A 21241-nucleotide genomic window follows, 5' to 3' on the forward strand; every position below is an offset into this window, starting at 1 on the left:
CTGGAAACCCATTTATAGTTATACTACATTATTTACGTAATTCTGGGACTGTCCACCAGAGTACTAGATGATCATATAGTGAGACTTGGCTTTGACACAATCATGCACCCTAGAGGTCCAGCATAGTTCAGCCAAACACCTATCACTGGGGTCTATAGCTTATTCACAAATATCCTGGCTTGTGTTTACATTCTATGATTGTGTTCTGTGATTGAGTTATAGTGTTCTGTGTGTGCAACCAATGTTTCCCAAGCACAGTCCTCAAGTACCCCAACAGGTCATGATTTCAGGATTTCCTTAGGTGAAATGATGCCTAATTCACTGACCATAACTATATAACTATATATGAAAGACTAAGGAAATCCAGAAAACATGACTTGTTGGGGGTACTTGAGGACCACGCTTGGGAAACACTGTACAGAAATAACTATTGTTTTAGCACAAACCTATGAGAGCTCTAATGCACAAATAATCCCATCCTTAACCTCTTAAGGACCCAGGGCGTACCTGTATGCCGAGTCCTCTCCCGTTCTATAACGTGGGGCCCATGGCTAATAGCGCGCGGCACTGATCGCGCTGCCGCACGCTATTAACCTTTTAGACGCGGCGTTCAAAGTGGATCTCCGCGTCTAAAGTTAAAGTAAACTGCTGCCGGTTAGCTCAGGGAGCTGTTTGGGATCGCCGCGGTGAAATTGCGGCATCCCAAACAGCTGTAAGACACGAGGAGGGTCTCCTACCTTGCCTCCTGGTGTCCGATCGCCAAATGACTGCTCAGTGCCTGAGATGCGGGCATGAGCAGTCAAGCGGCAGAATCATCGATCAATGGTTTTCTAGGAGAAACCAGTGATCAATGTAAAAGATCAGTGTGTGCAGTGTTATAGCCCCCTATGGGAGCTATAACATTGCAAAAAAAAGTGAAAAAAAGTGAATAAAGATCATTTAAAGGGGTACTCCCGTGGAAAACTTTTTTTTTTTAAATCAACTGGTGCCAGAAAGTTAAACAGATTTGTAAATTACTTCTATTAAAAAATCTTAATCCTTCTAGTACTTATTAGCTGCTGAATACTACAGAGGAAATGGTTTTCTTTTTGGAACACAGAACTGTCTGCTGACATCACGACCACAGGGCTCTCTGCTGACATCTCTGTCCATTTTAGGAACTGTGCAGAGCAGCATATGTTTGCTATGGGCATTTCCTCTGTAGTATTCAGCAGCTAATAAGTACTAGAAGGATTAAGATTTTTTTAATAGAAGTAATTTACTAATCTGTTTAACTTTCTGGCACCAGTTGATAAAAAAAAAAAAAAAAAAGCTTTCCACGGGAGTACCCCTTTAACCCATTCCCTAATAAAAGTTTGAATCACCCCCCTTTTCCCATTAAAAAAAAAAAACAGTGTAAATAAATATAAACATATATGGTATCGCCACGTGCGGAAATGTCCGAATTATAAAAATATATCATTAATTAAACCGCACGGTCAATGGCGTACGCGCAAAAAAATTCCAAAGTCCAAAATAGCGTATTGTTGGTCACTTTTTATATCATGAAAAAATGAATAAAAAGCGATCAATAAGTCCGATCAATACAAAAATGGTACAGCTAAAAACTTCAGATCACGGTGCAAAAAAATGAGCCCTCATACATCCCTGTACGCAGAAAAATTAAAAAGTTATAGGGGTCAGAAGTTGACAATTTTAAATATATACATTTTCCTGCATGTAGTTATGATTTATTTCAGAAGTGCGACAAAATCAAACCTATATAAGTAGGGTATCATTTTAATCGTATGGACCTACAGAATAAAGATAAGATGTCATTTTTACCGAAAAATGTACTGTGTAGAAACGAAAGCTCCCAAAAGTTAAAAAATTGCGTTTTTTTCTTCAATTTTGTAGTACAATTATTTTTTTTTTGTTTTTCCGTTTAGATTTTTGGGTAAAATGACTAATGTCATTACAAAGTAGAATTGGTGGTGCCAAAAAAATAAAAAAAAAAACATCATATGGATTTTTAGGTGCAAAATTGAAAGAATTATGATTTTTTAAAGTTAAGGAGGAAAAAAATGAAAGTGCAAAAACGGAAAAACCCCGGGTCCTTAAGGGGTTAAGCACTGATGAAGTGGAATCTTTGTTCGCTAAAAATGATTTTAAATTCATAATGTAGCTAGTCACCTTTTATGTAGAATTCTGCTAGTATTACCTTATTTACCTATCCCTCTACCTGAGAAATCATGTAATCCTTACAAGTAGGTCATCATCTATCTCAGTGGTTGTAATGTTATAGCTGACTGGTTTATTACAGACCGGAAGAAGCACAGAACTGTGCACAACAGCCGTCATCTGTATATGTGGAGTATGTCTGCTCTGAAGCCCCCCTTCCCAATCAATGAAAAGAAGCCCAGGGTCTGACTGCTGTTTATATATGTCTTATGGACATTGATGATTGCTGTATTATGCCCATTATGCTACACATACGTATATATATATTTTTTTTATAAAGAAACATCAAATATGTGGTACAAAACACACTGTGTGTCTATTATTTCCTACAATGAATTAAGAACGTTCTTTTCTAAGTTACACTACAGAAAAAGGTAGGAGTTGTGTACAAAGCCAGGGTCAGGACACACATGAATACAACTAAACTAACTTGATCGATTTCCCCAGAGATTCTGACCTTATCCAACGAAGCATTACACGCTGGCGCAGTACTCCCTAGGGCTACCATGTGTCTGGGCAAGGTTTAAAGGCTATTCAGGATCTCATGAATTGTGAGATGGCCACCTGCCTTCTTTATTGAATACTTTATCAGATAAATGGAATGGATGACAGAATATGTAGAGTGAGGGAAGGCCAAGGAGAGAAGTTCCACAGAAAGTGATCTATAAGAAACCAGAGTTGCCTATATAACGCACCCAAATGATTAGAATAGTATAGAATGGCTTAGGAGCGCTTGGCTTAGTAAGGCGTATGCACGCGACACCTGCTCATCATCTGTGTAACTATACTTAGATATCTAATGTGAGAAGGATGTCTAATCCAGAAGGTGGGGAGGCAGAGGCATAACCTAACGTTATTAAGTCCAAGTGCAAAATCTATAAATAGGTCTCTCCATTATCATGTGTAATTTAGAATGCTTTCTTATGTGGCAGAGGGACCTTTGGATCACCCAAGTACTAGGGCCCAAATGGGGCTACTGCCTCTACATCCCCTTAAGCTAAGCCCCCCTGTGAGATATACAAAGCACCAGGGACGTGCACACATAGGGGTATAAGGGGGCTGGAGCCCCTGCCCTTTTCCTCACCTGCCCCTCTAGTGCCCTCACAAAAGGAGCTACAGACTCAGGGTGACAGGTGCAGTAAAAAGGATCCATTGCTGGGAGATTTGTATGTGGTTTAATGGAGGGTGCTGTGCCCTCCCTGCAGGAAGGGGGCACCACTCACCCTGTCATTATCTGCCATTTATCTGCTTCTCTCCACATGGAGGAGACAGGAGGAGCAGAGGAGGCAGAGAGAAGCCCCGCCCACAGTCTGCTTGGCCACAAACTCCAGCCTGTGCAGAGGGGGATGGTACCCTTACTTACTGTAAGTAACTGAACATATAAGTGAGTGATTGTATGTGTGTGTGTATATTTTTATGTATGTGCCCGTGCAGAGAGGGATGGCTGGGGCCTTACTGTAAGTGACTGTGAGTATGTATATATGAGTGATTGTATGTCAGTGTGTCTGTATGATGTGTGTGTATGTATGTATGTATGTATGTATGTGTGTGTGTGTGTGTGTGTGTATATATATATATATATATATATATATAAATATATATATAAAATCATACAGACACACTGACATACACACACACACACATAGATTCACTTGCTCACACACACACACACATATATATAATGTGAGCAAGTGAATTTATGTATATGTGTGTGTATATATCTGTGAGTGATTGTATGTGTGTACCTGTATGTATGATGTGCCTGTTGGTTATATCTTTTAGTATATATGCCATGTTGTATGTATGTGTCAAAGTGTCTCTATGTATGTGTGTATATTTCTTATGTGTCTTTGTTATGTGCTTGTATGTATTGTATGAAGCACATTATTAGGGAATTAATAGAGGAATGTAAGCACAGTATATAGGGAATTTATGGAAGCACAGAATATATTTTATTTATATTGGAACATTATATTTTTATGTATTCTGGCACTGTGTATAGATCCTTAATGGTGGCACAGTATAGTTAAATATAGTAGCACAGTATATAGTTCATTAATGGTGGCACAGTATATAGGGAATTAATAGATGAATGGTGGCACAGTATATAGGGAATTAATAGATGAATGGTGGCATGGTATAGTTAAATAATAGTGGCACAGCATATAGGGAATTAATAGATGAATGGTGGCACAGCATATAGGGAATTAATAGATGAATGGTGGCACAGTATATAGGTAATTAATAGATGAATAGTGGCACAGTATATAGGGAATTAATAGATGAATGGTGGCATGGTATAGTTAAATAATAGTGGCACAGCATATAGGGAATTAATAGATGAATGGTGGCACAGCATATAGGGAATTAATAGATGAATGGTGGCACAGTATATAGGTAATTAATAGATGAATGGTGGCATGGTATAGTTAAATAATAGTGGCACAGTATATAGGTAATTAATAGATGAATGGTGGCACAGCATATAGGGAATTAATAGATGAATGGTGGCACAGTATATAGGGAATTAATAGATGAATGGTGGCACAGCATATAGGGAATTAATAGATGAATGGTGGCACAGTATATAGGTAATTAATAGATGAATGGTGGCATGGTATAGTTAAATAATAGTGGCACAGTAGATAGGTAATTAATAGATGAATGGTGGCATGGTATAGTTAAATAATAGTGGCACAACATATAGGGAATTAATAGATGAATGGTGGCACAGCATATAGGGAATTAATAGATGAATGGTGGCACAGTATATAGTTCATTAATGGTGGCACAGCATATAATGAATTAATAGATGAATAGTGGCACAGTATATAGTTCATTAAGGGTGGTACGGTATATAATTAAAGAGAAACTGACAGGCTGTTTACTCGCAATACACTAGGTTACAGTGCAGGAGAACAGGAGAAAGATAATGTTATACTTACTAAATGTGGACCAGCCGTTTTCTAGGTATTGACCCACATTGCTAGTATGCAAAGTCAGTCTTGTGCGCAATGGAGGCGGAGCTTCCCTGCCTCCATCCTGTATGCTGTGCTATGCCTGGCCGTTTTGTATATTTATAATTCTTTTTTTTGCCAACTTGTATATTGCAGCATGTAAGCATATATTAGTGTGGTGTCATCTCTTCAGTGTAAGAACCAGAGCTGTGTGGAGATTCCTGCATAAGGTGGGTGCTGGGTGATTGGGGATAGGTGCTGGGTGATTGGGGATGGGTGCTGGGTGATTGGTGATTGCTGATGGGTGATTGGGGATGGGTGCTGGGTGATTGGGGATGGGTGCTGGGTGATTGGGGATGGGTGCTGGGTGATTGGGGATGGGTGCTGTGTGATTGGGGATGGGTGCTGGGTGATTGGGGATGGGAGCTGGGTGATTGGGGATGGGTGCTGGGTGATTGGTGATTGGGGATGGGTGCTGGGTGCTGAGTGATTGGGGATGGGTGCTGGGTGCTGAGTGATTGGGGATGGGTGCTGGGTGAGGCCAGATACAGTGCACGTTCTGTCATATAGAGGTCAGACCGGGGCATATAGGGGGAGATTTATTAAAACCTTTGCAGAGGAAAATCCTTCTGCAAAATGAAAGAAACGATCTGATTGGTTGCTATGGGTGACTGCACCGTTCTTTCTCTGCACAGGTTTTGTATAAATCTCCTCTATAATACAGTATATTATAGGGCAGCTGTCACATGTTTTCTGTAAATAAGACTGACAGCACAGCCAAAGTGTATATACACATGACAGACCTCAGAGAAACTGTTCTTGACTTTATTTTACAAAAGCACCAACTTTTATGGGACTAGGAATGTCAAGGGGCCTGGCCGGAGGTCCACTGTGTCCCTGGGCCGCAGCCCATTAAGTCTGGCAGACATTTTTTTAAATGATAAGTGCCCTTTTTTTTTTACTTGAGCCCCTGCCCTCTATAATGTCTGTGCACGTCCCTGCAAAGCACAAATCCAAGTGATACACAAGGATCCATGAAAAACTACATGGGGTGGTAAATAGACTTTTACCATGCCCCCCAACCTTGCAATTTGCTTTATATTTGAGAAGGCTCTTATAGGGCCTTTTGCTTCTTAAAAGGGGTACTCCAGTGAAAAACTTTTTTTTTTTTTTTTTTTATCAACTGGTGCTAGAAAGTTAAACAGATTTGTAAATTACTTCTATTAAAAAATCTTAAATCTTCATGTACTTATTAGCTTCTGAATACTACATTGGAAATTATTTTCCGTTTGAAACACAGAGCTGTCTGCTGACATCCTGAGCACAGTGCTCTCTGCTGACATCTCTGTCCATTTTAGGAACTGTCCAGACTAGGAGAAAATCCCCATAGTAAACATATGCTGTTCTGGACAGTTCCTAAAATGGACACAGATGTCAGCAGAGAGCACTGTGCTCGTGATGTCAGCAGAGAGCTCTGTGTTTCAAAAAGAAAATAATTTCCGCTGTAGTATTCAGCAGCTAATAAGTACAGGAAGGATTAAGATTTTTTAATAGAAGTAATTTACAAATCTGTTTAACTTTCTGGCACCAGTTGATTAAAAAAAAAAAAAAAAAAAAAAAAAGAAGTTTTTCACCCGAGTACCCCTTTAAGTTTCTGACACTTAGTAATATATTATGTGACTATGCACCATAGGCCATTTGTGTATAGATGGTCTTTCCACTTGCTCATTGATGCCAGCTTTGTGCTAGTCAAGGAACAAGAGATATCTGAAATAAGAGAGCCATTATATAAGAAAACTAGCTGAGTACCCAGCGTTGCCTGGTTTTTCCTTCCTAATCCTTGTTGGGGAGGAAAATAAACAAAGGAGGAAGCTTTTGACTTCATATCCCGTCCTCATATATTGTTGTCATATCCCAACCCCATATCCCGTCCTCATATCCTGACCTCCTATCCCGTCATCATATCTCGACGTCATATCCCGTCCTCATATCCCGACCTCCTATCTCATACTCCTATCCCGACCTCCTATCCCGACCTCCTATACCGTCCTCATATCCCGTCCTCCTATCTCGACCTCCTTTCCCGACCTCCTATCCCGTCCTCCTATCTTGACCTCCTATCCCGACCTCCTATCACGACCTATCTCGACCTCCTATCCTGACCTCCTATCCAGTCCATCTATCCCAACCTCCTATCCTGACCTCCTATCCCATCCTCCTATCCCGACCTCCTATCCCGTCCTCCTATATCGTCCTCCTATCTCGTCCTCCTATCCCGACCTGCAATCTCGACCATATATCCCAAGCTCCTATCCTGTCCTCCTATCCAGTCCATCTATCCCAACCTCCTAACCCGACCTCCTATCCCGTCCTCCTATCCAGTCCATCTATCTCAACCTCCTATCTTGACCTCCTATCCCGTCCTTCTATCCTGTCCTTCTATCCCGTCCTTCTATCCCGTCCTCCTATCACGGTCCTCCTATCCCGGTCCTCCTATCCCGACCTCCTATCCCGTCCTCCTATCCTGACCTCCTATCAAGACTTCCTATCTTGACCCGTAATATGTGTACCAGGTATTGAAATTAGAGATGAGCGAACTTACAGTAAATTCGATTCGTCACAAACTTCTCGGCTCGGCAGTTGATGCTTTTACTGCATAAATTAGATCAGCTTTTAGGTGCTCCGGTGGGCTGGAAAAGGTGGAAACAGTCCTAGGAAAGAGTCTCCTAGGACTGTATCCACCTTTTCCAGCCCACGGGAGCACCTGAATGCTGAACTAATTTATGCAGGAAAAGTCATCAACTGCCGAGCCGAGAAGTTCGTGACGAATCGCATTTACTGTAAGTTCGCTCATCTCTAATTGAAATATCTCCAGCCGTACGGAAGTTATGTGGGAACATACATTTCCCAATTGATTTTCATGGGACTTTAAACAAAAACCCCGACCATCACAAATGGGGGTAGTTAAGGGTTAAATTAACTATCCTATATTTTAAGTGGATGTATAAGTAACATGTGACCAAGTATTATCGAAATATCTCCAGCCGTTTGGAAGTTATGCAGTAACATATATTTCCATTTACTTGTATGGGACTTTAAACGTAAACCCCGCCCCTGGCAAATGAGGGTGAGTAAGGGTTAAATCACCTATCCTATGTTTGTTGTTGACATATAAGTAACATGTGTGCCAAGTTTCATGTTAATATCTTTAGCCGTTTGGACGTGATGCTGGAACATACATACACACACACACATAGGGGGACATGTATCATTATTTGTGTATGGTAGAAGCATTTTACCCCTTTTCCCAAATTCTAAATTAAGCGCAGAAGCACTAAATTTATCAATCAAGTGCAATGAGCTTCATAAATTGCGGGTAAATATAGTAATCTCCTCAATCCACTCTTTGGAAAATAGAATCGATGATTTAGAGCATCTTGCTATGTTAAGTCCAAGATGGCTTATATTTGCGCAAAGAAAACAGCTCTTGCGGCAAAATTTTTGGTGTAAAGGAAAAGTATGCAGTTAATAAATCCATGTATACTATAGATGTCACTCCAAGGTACCCCATATCACCACATCTGGAGGACATGCTCTACCAAAACGTGCGCAAAAAAATGCTCAAAAAAAGGGTTTGAGCAAAATTTTGCGCAAAAAAATACACACAAAACAGGGGTAAAATCTTTGATACATGTCCCCCATTGAGTTTTATATATATAGATGGGAAATCTGTCACATAAACATTTAGTCCAGATAAGCGGTGGCCTTCTGAACGAGAAAGTGTTTTGGAAAAAGTACAGCTCTGATCTTTTTGATAAAATAATGCAGGCGGCTCCTCCTTAAAAGTTGTGTTTTTCTATGAAGGCACTGTACATTTTGAAATATAGTACCTTCATAGAAAACCTCACCTTTTAAGGAGAGAAGCCACCTGCATTCTTTTATCAAAAAGATCAGGGCAGTGTGTGTGAAGCACCATGGACTATTTTTTTTGCAGATTCCCTGTCAGTTGCTCCCTGCTATTATATTTCTGCTTCTATTTACGAATATTTGCATATCTTAACCTCCCTGGCGGTATGATTCTGTCTGGAAATTTGTACCAAAAGCCCTACAATTTTTTTAACTGAATTTCACATCTCCCTCCGCCCATTTCACATCTCCCCCGTCACATTCCCCTCTCCCTTGTCACATCCCCCGTCACATTCTCCCCCCTCCTTGTCACATTCTCCCCCCCCCTTGTCACATTCCCCCCCTGTCACATCCCCCCTTCATGTCACATTCCCCCCCTGTCACATTCCCCCCCTGTCACATTCCCCCCCTGTCACATTCCCCCCCCCCTTGTTACATTCCCCCCCCCAGTCACATTCCCCCCTCTGTCACATTCCCCCCCTGTCACATTCCCCCCTCTGTCACATTCCCCCCCTTGTCACATCCCCCCCTCTGTCACATTCTTCCTATCCCCCCCCCTTGTCACCTTGTTCTGCAGCAGAATACACTGGGTTTGCCGGCAGATTTCAAACCTAGTGTATTTCCTGCAGAACAAGCCCTTTCCTCTTCAGCCAATCACAGGCTTTACACCACTGCGGCCTGTGATTGGCTGAAAAGTGAAAGGTCCTAGAAGATGAATAGTGAAGAGAGGACACCCCGGACCGCACGGAGGGGAACGGCATCTTCAGGGACCGGGACTAGGTGAGCAAAAGTTTTTTTTATTTTACTACTTCTTCCTTTTACACTTAGCTCAGTGTTTTTCTAACAGGGTGCCTCCAGCTGTTGTGAAACTACTACTCCCAGCATGCCCGGACAGCCTTTGGCTGTTCGGGCATGCTGAGAGTTGTAGTTTTGCAACAGCTGGAGGCCCCCTGGTAGGGAAACACTGACTTTTAGTATTTTTCTTTACCTGCTCTGGCCGGCCCCCGCAACGGGAGCCGACCAGAGCAGATAATCGCATGTTTTCCCGGGGGCCGCATTGCTATATCGCATTGCTTTTGCGATATATCGTGCAGCCCGGCCGGGAACTCTGCAATTCTACCCCGAGCGTGACTCGGGGTTACCGATCCTGGCAGGGAAAATTAACCCCGAGTCACGCTCGGGAATACCGCTCAGGAGGTTAAAGGGGTACTCCGGTGAAAACCTTTTTTCTTTTAAATCAACTGGTGTCAGAAAGTTAAACATATTTGTAAATTACTTCTATTAAAAAATCGTAATCCTTCCAGTACTTATTAGCTGCTGAATGCTACAGAGGAAATTCCTTTCTTTTTGGAACACTGATGACATCACGAGCACAGTGCTCTCTGCTGACATCTCTGTCCATTTAAGCAATCTCTTGCTCCTTAGCACAAAGCTGGCATTGTCAGCTGACTATTTTTGGTTTTTACCCCCCCCCCCCCCCCTGATTGTTTAATCCCGCTAATAACCTGATAATCACTTCCATTATTAAAATTAGGTTCAAACCCTCATATCTCAGGAATGGGGGTGGGACATATGAAGAAACTGTACAGGGTGGACCATTTATATGGATACACCTTAATAAAATGGGAATGGTTGGTGATATTAACTTCCTGTTTGTGGCACATTAGTATATGTGAGGGGGGAAACTTTTCAAGATGGGTGGTGACCATGGTGGCCATTTTGAAGTTGGACATTTTGAATCCAACTTTTGTTTTTTCAATAGGAAGAGGGTCATGTGACACATCAAACTTATTGGGAATTTCACAAGAAAAACAACGATGTGCTTGGTTTTACCATGACTTTATTCTTTACGTTTCTGACCACTAATAAAATGTGTTCAATGTGCTGCCCATTGTGTTGGATTGTCAATGCAACCCTCTTCTCCCACTCTTCACACACTGATAGCAACACCGCAGGAGAAATGCTAGCACAGGCTTCCAGTATCCGTAGTTTCAGGTGCTGCACATCTCGTATCTTCACAGCATAGACAATTGCCTTCAGATGACCCCAAAGATAAAAGTCTAAGGGGGTCAGATCGGGAGACCTTGGGGGCCATTCAACTGGCCCATGACGACCAATCCACTTTCCAGGAAACTGTTCATCTAGGAATGCTGGGACCTGACACCCATAATGTGGTGGTGCATCATCTTGCTGGAAAAACTCAGGGAACGTGCCAGCTTCAGTGCATAAAGAGGGAAACACATCATCATGTAGGCCACTGGATATGCAAAATTGCTACATGATGATGTGTTTCCCTCTTTATGCAAGTGTGACTATGCGGTGATTGTGTGTTGTATGTGTGACTATGAGGTAATTGTGTTCTGTATGTGTGACTATGAGGGTATTGTGTGCTGTAAGTGTGACTATCTGTGGATTGTGTGTTGTTTGTGTGACTATGTGGTGATTGTGTTTCCATGTGTCATATCCATCCATATGTGTCACAATGTGTATGAGTGGTCACGGTGTGTATAAGTGGTCTAGGTAGGTGGTGAATGCATGTACTATATAAGTACATCCATTTAAGTGGTAATGGCAGGGCCATAGCTAGGGTATGGTGAGGGGATGCTCTGATCGCTATTTTATTTTTATAATTATTTGTGCACTATGTGGTATACATTTTATATTTTGTACTTTAGATCAAATAGCATTTTGGACTTTATTTGATGCTCAGGTAGGAATTGTGGGACATAGTGTTGTGTGAATTGTTAGCTTATTACTGCTCATGATCCTCCACAATCTTTAGGTTTTTTATCTTGTTTTATGGTATGCTCAAATGGACATATTTGCTGCAAGTTCCTTTCCGCAATGGAAAATCTGCATTAGATTTTGTTGACTTCAATGGTGTCTGCTGCAGATTTTCCGCTGTGAAAAATCTGCCATGGGTAAGCCCTCAGATGAAAACTCTAAGCAAATCCACCTGTGTGAACAAACCCTTATTGGGTATGTGTTTTATTGGGGGTTCTTGGGTATTGATAGGTTAGTTTTAATAGGACTGCATATAATGTATAATGTCAGGAAGACTTTTGCCAGTGATGATCTATGGGATTTTTGGGCTCCACATCATAGTAGTAGCACTTCTATTATATACATTACATTTGGAAGAATGAAGTGTCAACCCCTCTCAGTTCAACATATTACAGTTGCATCTAGTTGTAACAGTTAAAAAAATATTCTAAAACTAACCAGGTTTTTCCCAGACTCAAGCTCCCAACACCAAAAGCATTATCTAGTTTTTTATGCTTTTCAGGTATACAGAAGTTATTTCTACTCCATTTTGTATAAGCCTGGCAGGTTTGTTCGCATGTCACATAGCGGTGATTTCCTTCCCATACTAGTGAGGGTGTGTGGGGTGTGGTTGACCTACCTACTGGACACTTCTACCTAATAGGGGGAACGACTTACTTGGGATGTCTAACTAATAGGGAGAATTACCTACTTACTGGGGGCATCTACCTAATAGAGTGGAATTACCTACTTACTGGGGGCATCTACCTAATAGAGTGGATTTACCTACTTACTGGGGGCATCTACCTAATAGAGTGGAATTACCTACTTACTGGGGGTGATTACCTACCCACCACCTCTACCATTCCCTCATACAATACAGGAGCAGTGGTGGATATAATCCAGGAAAAATAGAAATTACCATCGGGCGCTTCTCCTCCTAGGACATACATAGGCAGCAGTCCATGTAGGGTTAACAGAGTATCTTTATTTGCGAATAAAGATACTCTGTTAACCCTACATGGACTGCTGCCTATGTATGTCCTAGGAGGAGAAGCGCCCGATGGTAATTTCTATTTTTCCTGGATTATATCCACCACTGCTCATCAATTATCCAGCCGACCGAGAGGGACCTGGAAAGGAAACCGTGGCTGCTGACCTCCACTTCATTATCCGGTAAGCCTCACATTTTTTGCGCACATTGAAGCCTAAACGATAAATCTGTCTGCACTAGGAGTGCACCTGTCTTTTTGTCTTTTTATACTCATACAATACAGGGCACAAAGGAAGGCATTATTTGGGGCACTGAATGGAGGGAAATGTTGAGGAATGATCTGGAAAAATGAGGAGCCTAATATGTTTTTGGCAGATTCTGAGGAGACTAGTCATAGTTAGAAAAAAGTCTTCATTGTTGTTACGCCGAGCGCTCCGGGTCCCTGCTCCTCCCCGGAGCGCTCGCGGCGTTCCTCTCTCTGCAGCGCCCCGGTCAGACCCGCTGACCGGGAGCGCTGCACTGACACTGCCGGCGGGGATGCGATTCGCATCCCAAGTCACACACCTGTCCCGGTCCCCGGCTGTCTCGTTCTGGCGCGAGCGGCTCCGCTCCTTAGGGCGCGCGCGCGCCAGCTCTCTAACATTTAAAGGGCCAGTGCACCAATGATTGGTGCCTGGCCCAATCAGTCTAATTAGCCTCCACCTGCTCCCTGTCTATTTAACCTCACTTCCCCTTCACTTCCTTGTCGGATCTTGTTGCCCTTGTGCCTAGAGAAAGCGTTTCCTGTGTTTGCCATACCAGTGTTCCTGACCTCTTGCTATCGCCATTGACTACGAACCTTGCCACCTGCCCCAACCTTCTGCTACGTCTGACCTTGCCTCTGTCTAGTCCTTCTGTCCCACGCCTTCTCAGCAGTCAGCAAGGTTGAGCCGTTGCCGGTGGATACGACCTGGTTGCTAGGTGAATACCAGTAGCAACCTAGAACCGGTCCACCGACACGGTCCACGCCAATCCCTCGCTGACACAGCGGATCCACATCCAGCCTGCCGAATCCTAACAATTGTGTTCTGTGCCAGAGAAGAAATAGGAAAGAGAACAACTCTATGAAGACACCACCTGTGAGTCACTGGATGCAACTACGTGTAAAGCTGTGGTCATCAATATATGGGCACTGTATGGGGCATTTTAGTCTATTATTTATCCCTTGTATGATGTTATTGGTAATATTGGTCTGTGTACAGTGTTTTTCAGTATCAGTATGGTGGTAGTATGTGGTGTAATGGTAGTGCTGATGTGGTTGCGGAATAATTATGTCCAGAATCATTATGTAGACATTTACGGTAAATAAATAATTATAAGAAGTGCCTTTTTTCTTTACTTTAGTCCCAGTCCCCCCAAAAAAAAAATCTTTGTGCACGTCCCTGGTTAACCCAATTATCCCTAAGCTACAGTATTTATTGAATATAGGATAGCTGTAAATTGACAAATCTGAGGTAGACCAGGGAAACTCTTCTAATTGGTGTAGCCTTTGCTGTATTGCACTTACCTTTTTGAAGGCGGACTGGAAGTGGCTCCTTGATTGAAGATCTGAGGTTTTCTATGAAGGCACCGTAGTATTTCTCTACATGTTCAAATTTGACAGGGACCGGATGCAGCTGCTCAGCCGGAGTTGACTGGCTCTTCATTTCTTTTTCAACTGAGGTAAAAGCCTAAATAAATCAAATGCCATTTATATATTCAATAACAGTGGGGAAATGCAGTCTACAGATTGAACATTATATAGCCACAGCATAATATATCAAACAAAGTCTGTGTTCTTCACCCAAAAGGATTCCACGTTAACCCCTTAAGGACTCAGGGTTTTTCCGTTTTTGCACTTTCGTTTTTTCCTCCTTACCTTTTAAAAATCATAACCCTTTCAATTTTCCACCTAAAAATCCATATTATGACTTATTTTTTGCGTGACCAATTTTACTTTGCAGTGACATTAGTCATTTTACCCAAAAATTCATGGCGAAGCGGGAAAAAAAATCATTGTGCGACAAAATCGAAGAAAAAAACGCAATTTTGTAACTTTTGGGGGCTTCCGTTTCTACACAGTGCATATTTCGGTAACAATGACACCTTATCATTATTCTGTAGGTCCATACGGTTAAAATGATACCCTACTTATATAGGTTGGATATTGTCGTACTTCTGGAAAAAATCATAACTACATGCAGGAAAATTTATACCTTTAAAAATGTAATCTTCGGACCCCTATAACTTTTTTTTTTTTCCATGTACAGGGCGGTATGAGGACTCATTTTTTGCGCCGTGATCTGAAGTTTTTTTCGGTATGATTTTTGTTTTGATCGCACTTTTTGATCACTTATTATTCATTTTTTAATGGTATAAAAAGTGACCAAAAATACGCTTTTTTGGACTTTGGAATTTTTTTGCGTGTACGCCATTGACCGTACAGTTTAATTAATGATATATTTTTATAGTTCGGACATTTACGCACGCGGCGATACCACATATGTTTATTTTTTTTTATTTACACTGTTTTATTTATTTTTTATGAGAAAAGGGTGATTCAAACTTTTATTAGGGAAGGGGTTAAATGACCTTTATTAACACATTTTTTTTACTTTTTTTTTGCAGTGTTATAGGTCCCATAGGGACCTATAACACTGCACACACTGATCTCTCATCCTGATCACTGGCGTGAATTAACACGCCTGTGATCAGTGTTATCGGCGCTTGACTGCTCCTGCCTGGATCTCAGGCACGGAGCAGTCATTCGTCGATCGGACACCGAGGAGGCAGGTAAGGGCCCTCCCGGTGTCCTGCAAGCTGTTCGGGACGCCGAGATTTCACCGCGGCGGTCCCGAAGAGCCCGACTGACTAGCCGGGATAGTTTCACTTTCACTTTAGAAGCGGCGGACAGCTTTGACCGCCGCTTCTAAAGTTTTAATACCGCACATCGCCGCGATCGGCGATGTGTGGTATTAGCCGCGGGTCCCGGCCGTTGATAAGCACCGGGACAGATGCGGTATGATGCGGGATCACGGCGTAACCCCGTTTCATATCGTGGGAGCCGGCGCGGGACGTAAATATACGTCCTGCGTCGTTAAGGGGTTAAAGGGGTACACAGCTTGACATAGTCACTAACTGTAGAAGGCTGTGTAGCCGACCAGAACTGGTAATCTGGATTGCCAGGCAGATTACCAGTGGGCTGGTCAGTTTATGGACCGGTCACAGAGCATGCACAGAAAAAACTAATAAAAAAATGTTGAGGTATCTGACTCCTCCTGAGCTTAGTAAAGAATATCAACCTCTAAGTGTGTAATATACAGCTGATATCCACTGTCCTGTCCTCATGCGTCCCATTGCTGTATACATATATTCATTTGTACCTCATTTGTGGGGTTAAGGTTCTGTACACAACATATAAAACTTAACATATAAGCATATACATATAAAACTTAACATATAATCATTTTTTAAAGGGGTACTCTGGTGGAAAACTTTTTTTTTTTTAAATCAACTGGTGCCAGAAAGTTAAACATATTTGTAAATTACTTCTATTAAAAAAATTCTTAATCCTTCCAGTACTTATTAGCTGCTGAATACTACTGAGGAAATTATTTTCTTTTTGTAACACAGAGCTCTCTGCTGACATCATGACCACAGTGCTCTCTGCTGACACCTCTGACCATTTTAAGAACTGTCAGAGTAGGAGAAAATCCCCATAGCAAACATATGCTGCTTTGGACAGTTCCTAAAATGGACAGAGATGTCAGCAGAGAGCACTGTGTTCCAAAAAGAAAATAATTTCCTCTGTAGTATTCAGCAGCTAATAAGTACTGGAAGGATTAAGATTTTTTAATAGAAGTAATTTACAAATATGTTTAACTTTCTGGCACCAGTTGATTTAAAAAAAAAAAGTTTTCCACCAGAGTACCCCTTTAAAAAATGATTATATGTTAAGTTTTATATGTATATGCTTATATGTTAAGTTTTAAATGTTGTGTACAGAACCTTAACCCCACAATGTTAGTACAAATGAATATATGTATACAGCAATGGGACGCATGAGGACAGGACAGTGGATATCAGCTGTATATTACACACTTAGAGGTTGATATTCTTTACTAAGCTCAGGAGGAGTCAGATACCTCAACATTTTTTTATTAGTTTTTTCTGTGCATGCTCTGTGACCTGTCCATAAACTGACCAGCCCACTGGTAATCTGCCTGGCAATCCAGATTACCAGTTCTGGTCGGCTACACAGCCTTCTACAGTTAGTGACTATGTCAAGCTGTGAAGTATGGGCAGAGCACCATGCCAGAAAAAACAGGAGGCAGAGGAGACTGGCCCATATAGGGGAGTGGCTCATTAGGGTTTTGCCAGAAATCCAGCCTAGTCACAGATCAGGACTAGTCAGGCAAACAGCTCAGTAGGAATGAGAATAAAACCCCAAGATGGTTTAAGGTTCTAAGCATGAGCTGGGTTCATCCCAAACTATCCTTAGCTATCCTCCTCTGACTTTTTTTTTCTTACATGGACAGAGACTGTACTATGCTAAACTCCTTAACTACATCTGTCTCTCTCTTTGGAGATAGGCTGCTGTCTGGCTGAACAGACAGCTCAGCTAGAGTTGATTGCTACATAATATTCTGCTCTTCATTAAACATTAACTTCTTGCCGAAGAGAGAGGTAGCTAGCTAAGTTCCTCCCCCTTCTAGCAAAATCCTGCAGTGTTTATGTGTTAACCCATTACTGCTCATATGGTATACTTCACATGATGTACACAATGTTCCTAGGAAAGGATAATGGTAAGGTACAGCACAAGTTGAGAGCAAGTTGGCAGTTAAAACAATTTTATAACCAGGATGAAAGCTTTTAGTAGCACCAGTCAATATGTAGTTGGATATCACAATTAAAAAAGCAAAAGCAATCTCAAATCCAGGGTGCCACCCGAAACAGTGCAGTCAACATTACCCCAGTCACCTGCTGCTACTAGTCTGACCTCTTTCGGTGCTAGTCTTCAGCATTTTTTGCTGCTCCTGAGTTGAGTCATCTCGGCAGGAAGTGCCTGCTCAGCCAATCCCTGACTTAACCCCTTAAAGGAGTAGTCTAGTGCAGACTTTTCCTCCTCCGTTGTGCCCAGGCTGAAAAAAATGAAAATAAACTTTCACTCACCTTCCTGTGTTTCCCCGGAGCGCCGCTACAGCTGATCGGTCCTCCGATCCCGTCTTCTGCCTACTTCCGTCAAAAGGCGCTCAGCCTATCACCAGCTGCAGCGATGTCCCACCTCGGCCAGTGATAGGCCGAGCGCCGTGTGACGATCCGTACACATGGAAGTAGGCAGGAGAAGAGACCGGACAACCGATCAGCTGTAACTGTGCTCCGGGGGAACGCAGGAAGGTGAGTGAAAGTTTATTTTCATTTTTTTTTCAGTTCGGGCACAACAGTGGCGGAATAGTTGGCACTAGACTACTTTCACTAGACTCGTTTTTTCCCCACTCCCCTTCTAAAAATCATAATGCTTTTAATTTTGCCCCTACAGAGTAATGACATCACATAATCTGCGGCGAAACAAACCTAAACTTATTTAAAATTTTTAGGGCTTCCGTTTCTACGCAGTGCACTTTTCAGTAAAAATTACACCTTATCTTTATTCTGTAGGTCCATACGATTACAAAGATACCCAATTTATGTAGGCTTTATTTCATTTTACTACAATTATAACTAAATGCACCAAAATTTATATGTTTAAAATTGTCCTCTTATGACCTCTATAACCTTTTTTTATTTTTCTGCATACGGGGCTATATGAGGGCTAGTTTTTGTGGCATGGTCTGTAGTTTTTCTTTGTACCATATTTGTTTGGATGGGACTTTTTTATTGGTTTTAATTAATTTTTTTTTATTGGTATATGAAGTGACCAAAAATGCACAATTTTGAACTTTGGTATTTTTTTACGTGTACGCCATCGACCATGCGGTTTAGCTTACCTTATTTTTTTTATAGTTCGTATATTTACAAATGCGGCAGGACCACATATGATTATTTTTTATTACATTATTTTATTTAAAAAATGGGGGTTTATTCAAACTTTTATTAGGGGAGGGGCTTATTCACATTTATTAACTTTAAAAAAATAAAAAATTCTTAGCTCCCATAGGGGGCTATACCTTGCAATCTTCTGATTTCATACATTGTTAAATGCTATGACATAGAATAGCGTTGATCAGTGTTATCGGTGCTCTGCTGCTCCAGCCTGCATTGGCTGGCTTGGAGCAGCAGAGGACCGATCAAATGGCGAGGAGGCAGGTAAGGGCCCTCCCTCGTCCTCTCATCTGAATGGGACATCGCAATTTCAGCTCCGCTACATGGAGGGACATGTTGGACATCACTGCTACAAGGTTTCTGGTATCGGCTCGTGGAAGCGCAGGTGAAGCGCGAAACAGTGCTGCCCGTTGTTTGTCTGAATATGCACCGTATCGTCTAACAAAGAGACCCCTGGATGGTGAGTGCTGGCTACTGTTCTTCTTTTATACGAACATCTACTGCTACAAGGTTTCTGTTGCTACAAATCTCATACAACATTCTAAGGCTAAGGCTTGTTCAAGTAAATGACAGGTACTTAAATGTTGTGTCAGATTTTATAAATAATATGAGACGAACAGAAGACCTCTATAGAGCCCTTATATGCTGGATGTCAATAGTTGCTGGACTTCACAAAGTTTACCAATATCCCCTTCTCATATGCATCTGTGATATATTAGAAGTTCATCTTGACTAGATTTCCCCTTCAAGTTCTTACTTAAAGGGGTACTCCGGTGGGAAAAAAACCAATTTCAATCAATTGGTGCCAGAAAGTCAAACAGATTTGTAAATTACTTCTATTAAAAAAAATGTAATCCTTCCAGTACTTATCAGCTGCTATATGCTTCACAGGAAGTTCTTTTCTTTTTGAATTTCTTTTCTGTCCGACCACAGTGCTCTCTGCTGACAGCTCTGTCCCTGTCTGGAACTGTTTAGAGCAGGAGAGGTTTGCTATGGGGATTTGCTCCTGCTCTGGACAGTTCCTGATATGGACAGATGTGTCAGTAGAGAGCACTGTGGTCAGAAAGAAAATAAATTCAAAAAGGAAAGAACTTCCTGTGGAGCATACAGCAGCTGATAAGTACTGGAAGGATTACAATTTTAAAATAAGAAATAATTTACAAATCTGTTTAACTTTCTGGCACCAGTTGATTTAAAAAAAATTGTTTTCCACCGGAGTACCCCTATAAGACAAACATACATTATATATATATATATATATATATATATATATATATATATAAACACAAACAAGGATAAGTTAGCCAGCACTACTGATACAAAACTACTATATGGACCTGGCATACAGGTGCACGCTGCTAGGCTAAATATACAGCAACAGGAGAATACAGCAGCACACTGCTAGCACAAAGATACAGATAAAACATGAAATGCTATACAGCTATAGTGCAACAAATGAAAAAGTGAGGTACTTAGCTCACAATTTGGCGGCCAAAATAGCTTACCGTGGTGGGATGGTCCAAGCTATTTGGCCACCAAATTGTGAGCTAAGTACCTCACTTTTTCATTTTTTCCACTATAGCTGTATAGCATTTCATGTTTTATCTGTATCTTTGTGCTAGCAGTGTGCTGCTGTATTCTCCTGTTGCTGTGTATATATATATATATATATATATATATATATATATTAAAAAACTATGACATAATTCTGAAATGTACATGTATATACAATATTACCTGAATATGTTCTACAGCATCAGGTTGTTGATGTATTCTTCTGACATGGGCTTTAAATTTGTCGATGACACATATCTGATCATGGCAGGATTCTATCTGACCATCATATGCCCACAGTGCCAATTTTGCCTTATCTTCAATAAATTTCTTTGCTAATTTTTCCTCTTCATCCAGGAGCAATCTTAGCTGTGTAAATTTTACTGTCAGTGTATCTTTGCTTGCCAAAGTGTGGGCCTAGAAACACAGATGGGAGTATTAGAAAAGTGTCAGGAATCAAAGTGAAGCATATCATGTTTCATTCACAGCAGATTTTCCAGCTTTGTTAAGCTTTTCAGCTGACTTGTACTGATAAGGATATGGCAAAAAAATATCTTTCACTGTCTGTTGAGTGCCACAGACAAGTCAACAATGTCATGTCTGGCAGTGACAGCAAGGTGCTGTGTGGGAGAAATCACTAACTACCCTATTTCAGCACTCTTTCATGTGAAGTATATTTTTCTCATTCTTGTTCTTTTCACCAAAGTTCAAATCTAAATTGTCTAAATTTAAAACATTTTAATTTCTCACAATAAAACTAGGCCATGTATTATGGTGGCAAATCTTG

The 21241-nt window shown here is 41.3% G+C and overlaps 1 protein-coding gene across 1 annotated transcript in view; it reads right to left on the reverse strand.

The window, feature by feature from the left end:
- Positions 1 to 21241, reverse strand: part of TRIM14 (tripartite motif containing 14) — a 73743-nt gene that overhangs the window by 7155 nt on the left and 45347 nt on the right. Inside the window, exons 3-4 of the mRNA XM_056552096.1 lie at positions 20638 to 20871; positions 14387 to 14549 (exon numbers count right to left, since the gene is read on the reverse strand). Of these exons, the coding sequence (XP_056408071.1) occupies positions 14387 to 14549; positions 20638 to 20871 (397 nt within the window). The remainder of the gene's footprint in view (positions 1 to 14386; positions 14550 to 20637; positions 20872 to 21241) is intronic.

This window comes from Hyla sarda, chromosome 1 (assembly GCF_029499605.1).
Source record: "Hyla sarda isolate aHylSar1 chromosome 1, aHylSar1.hap1, whole genome shotgun sequence".
Taxonomy (NCBI): domain Eukaryota; kingdom Metazoa; phylum Chordata; class Amphibia; order Anura; family Hylidae; genus Hyla; species Hyla sarda.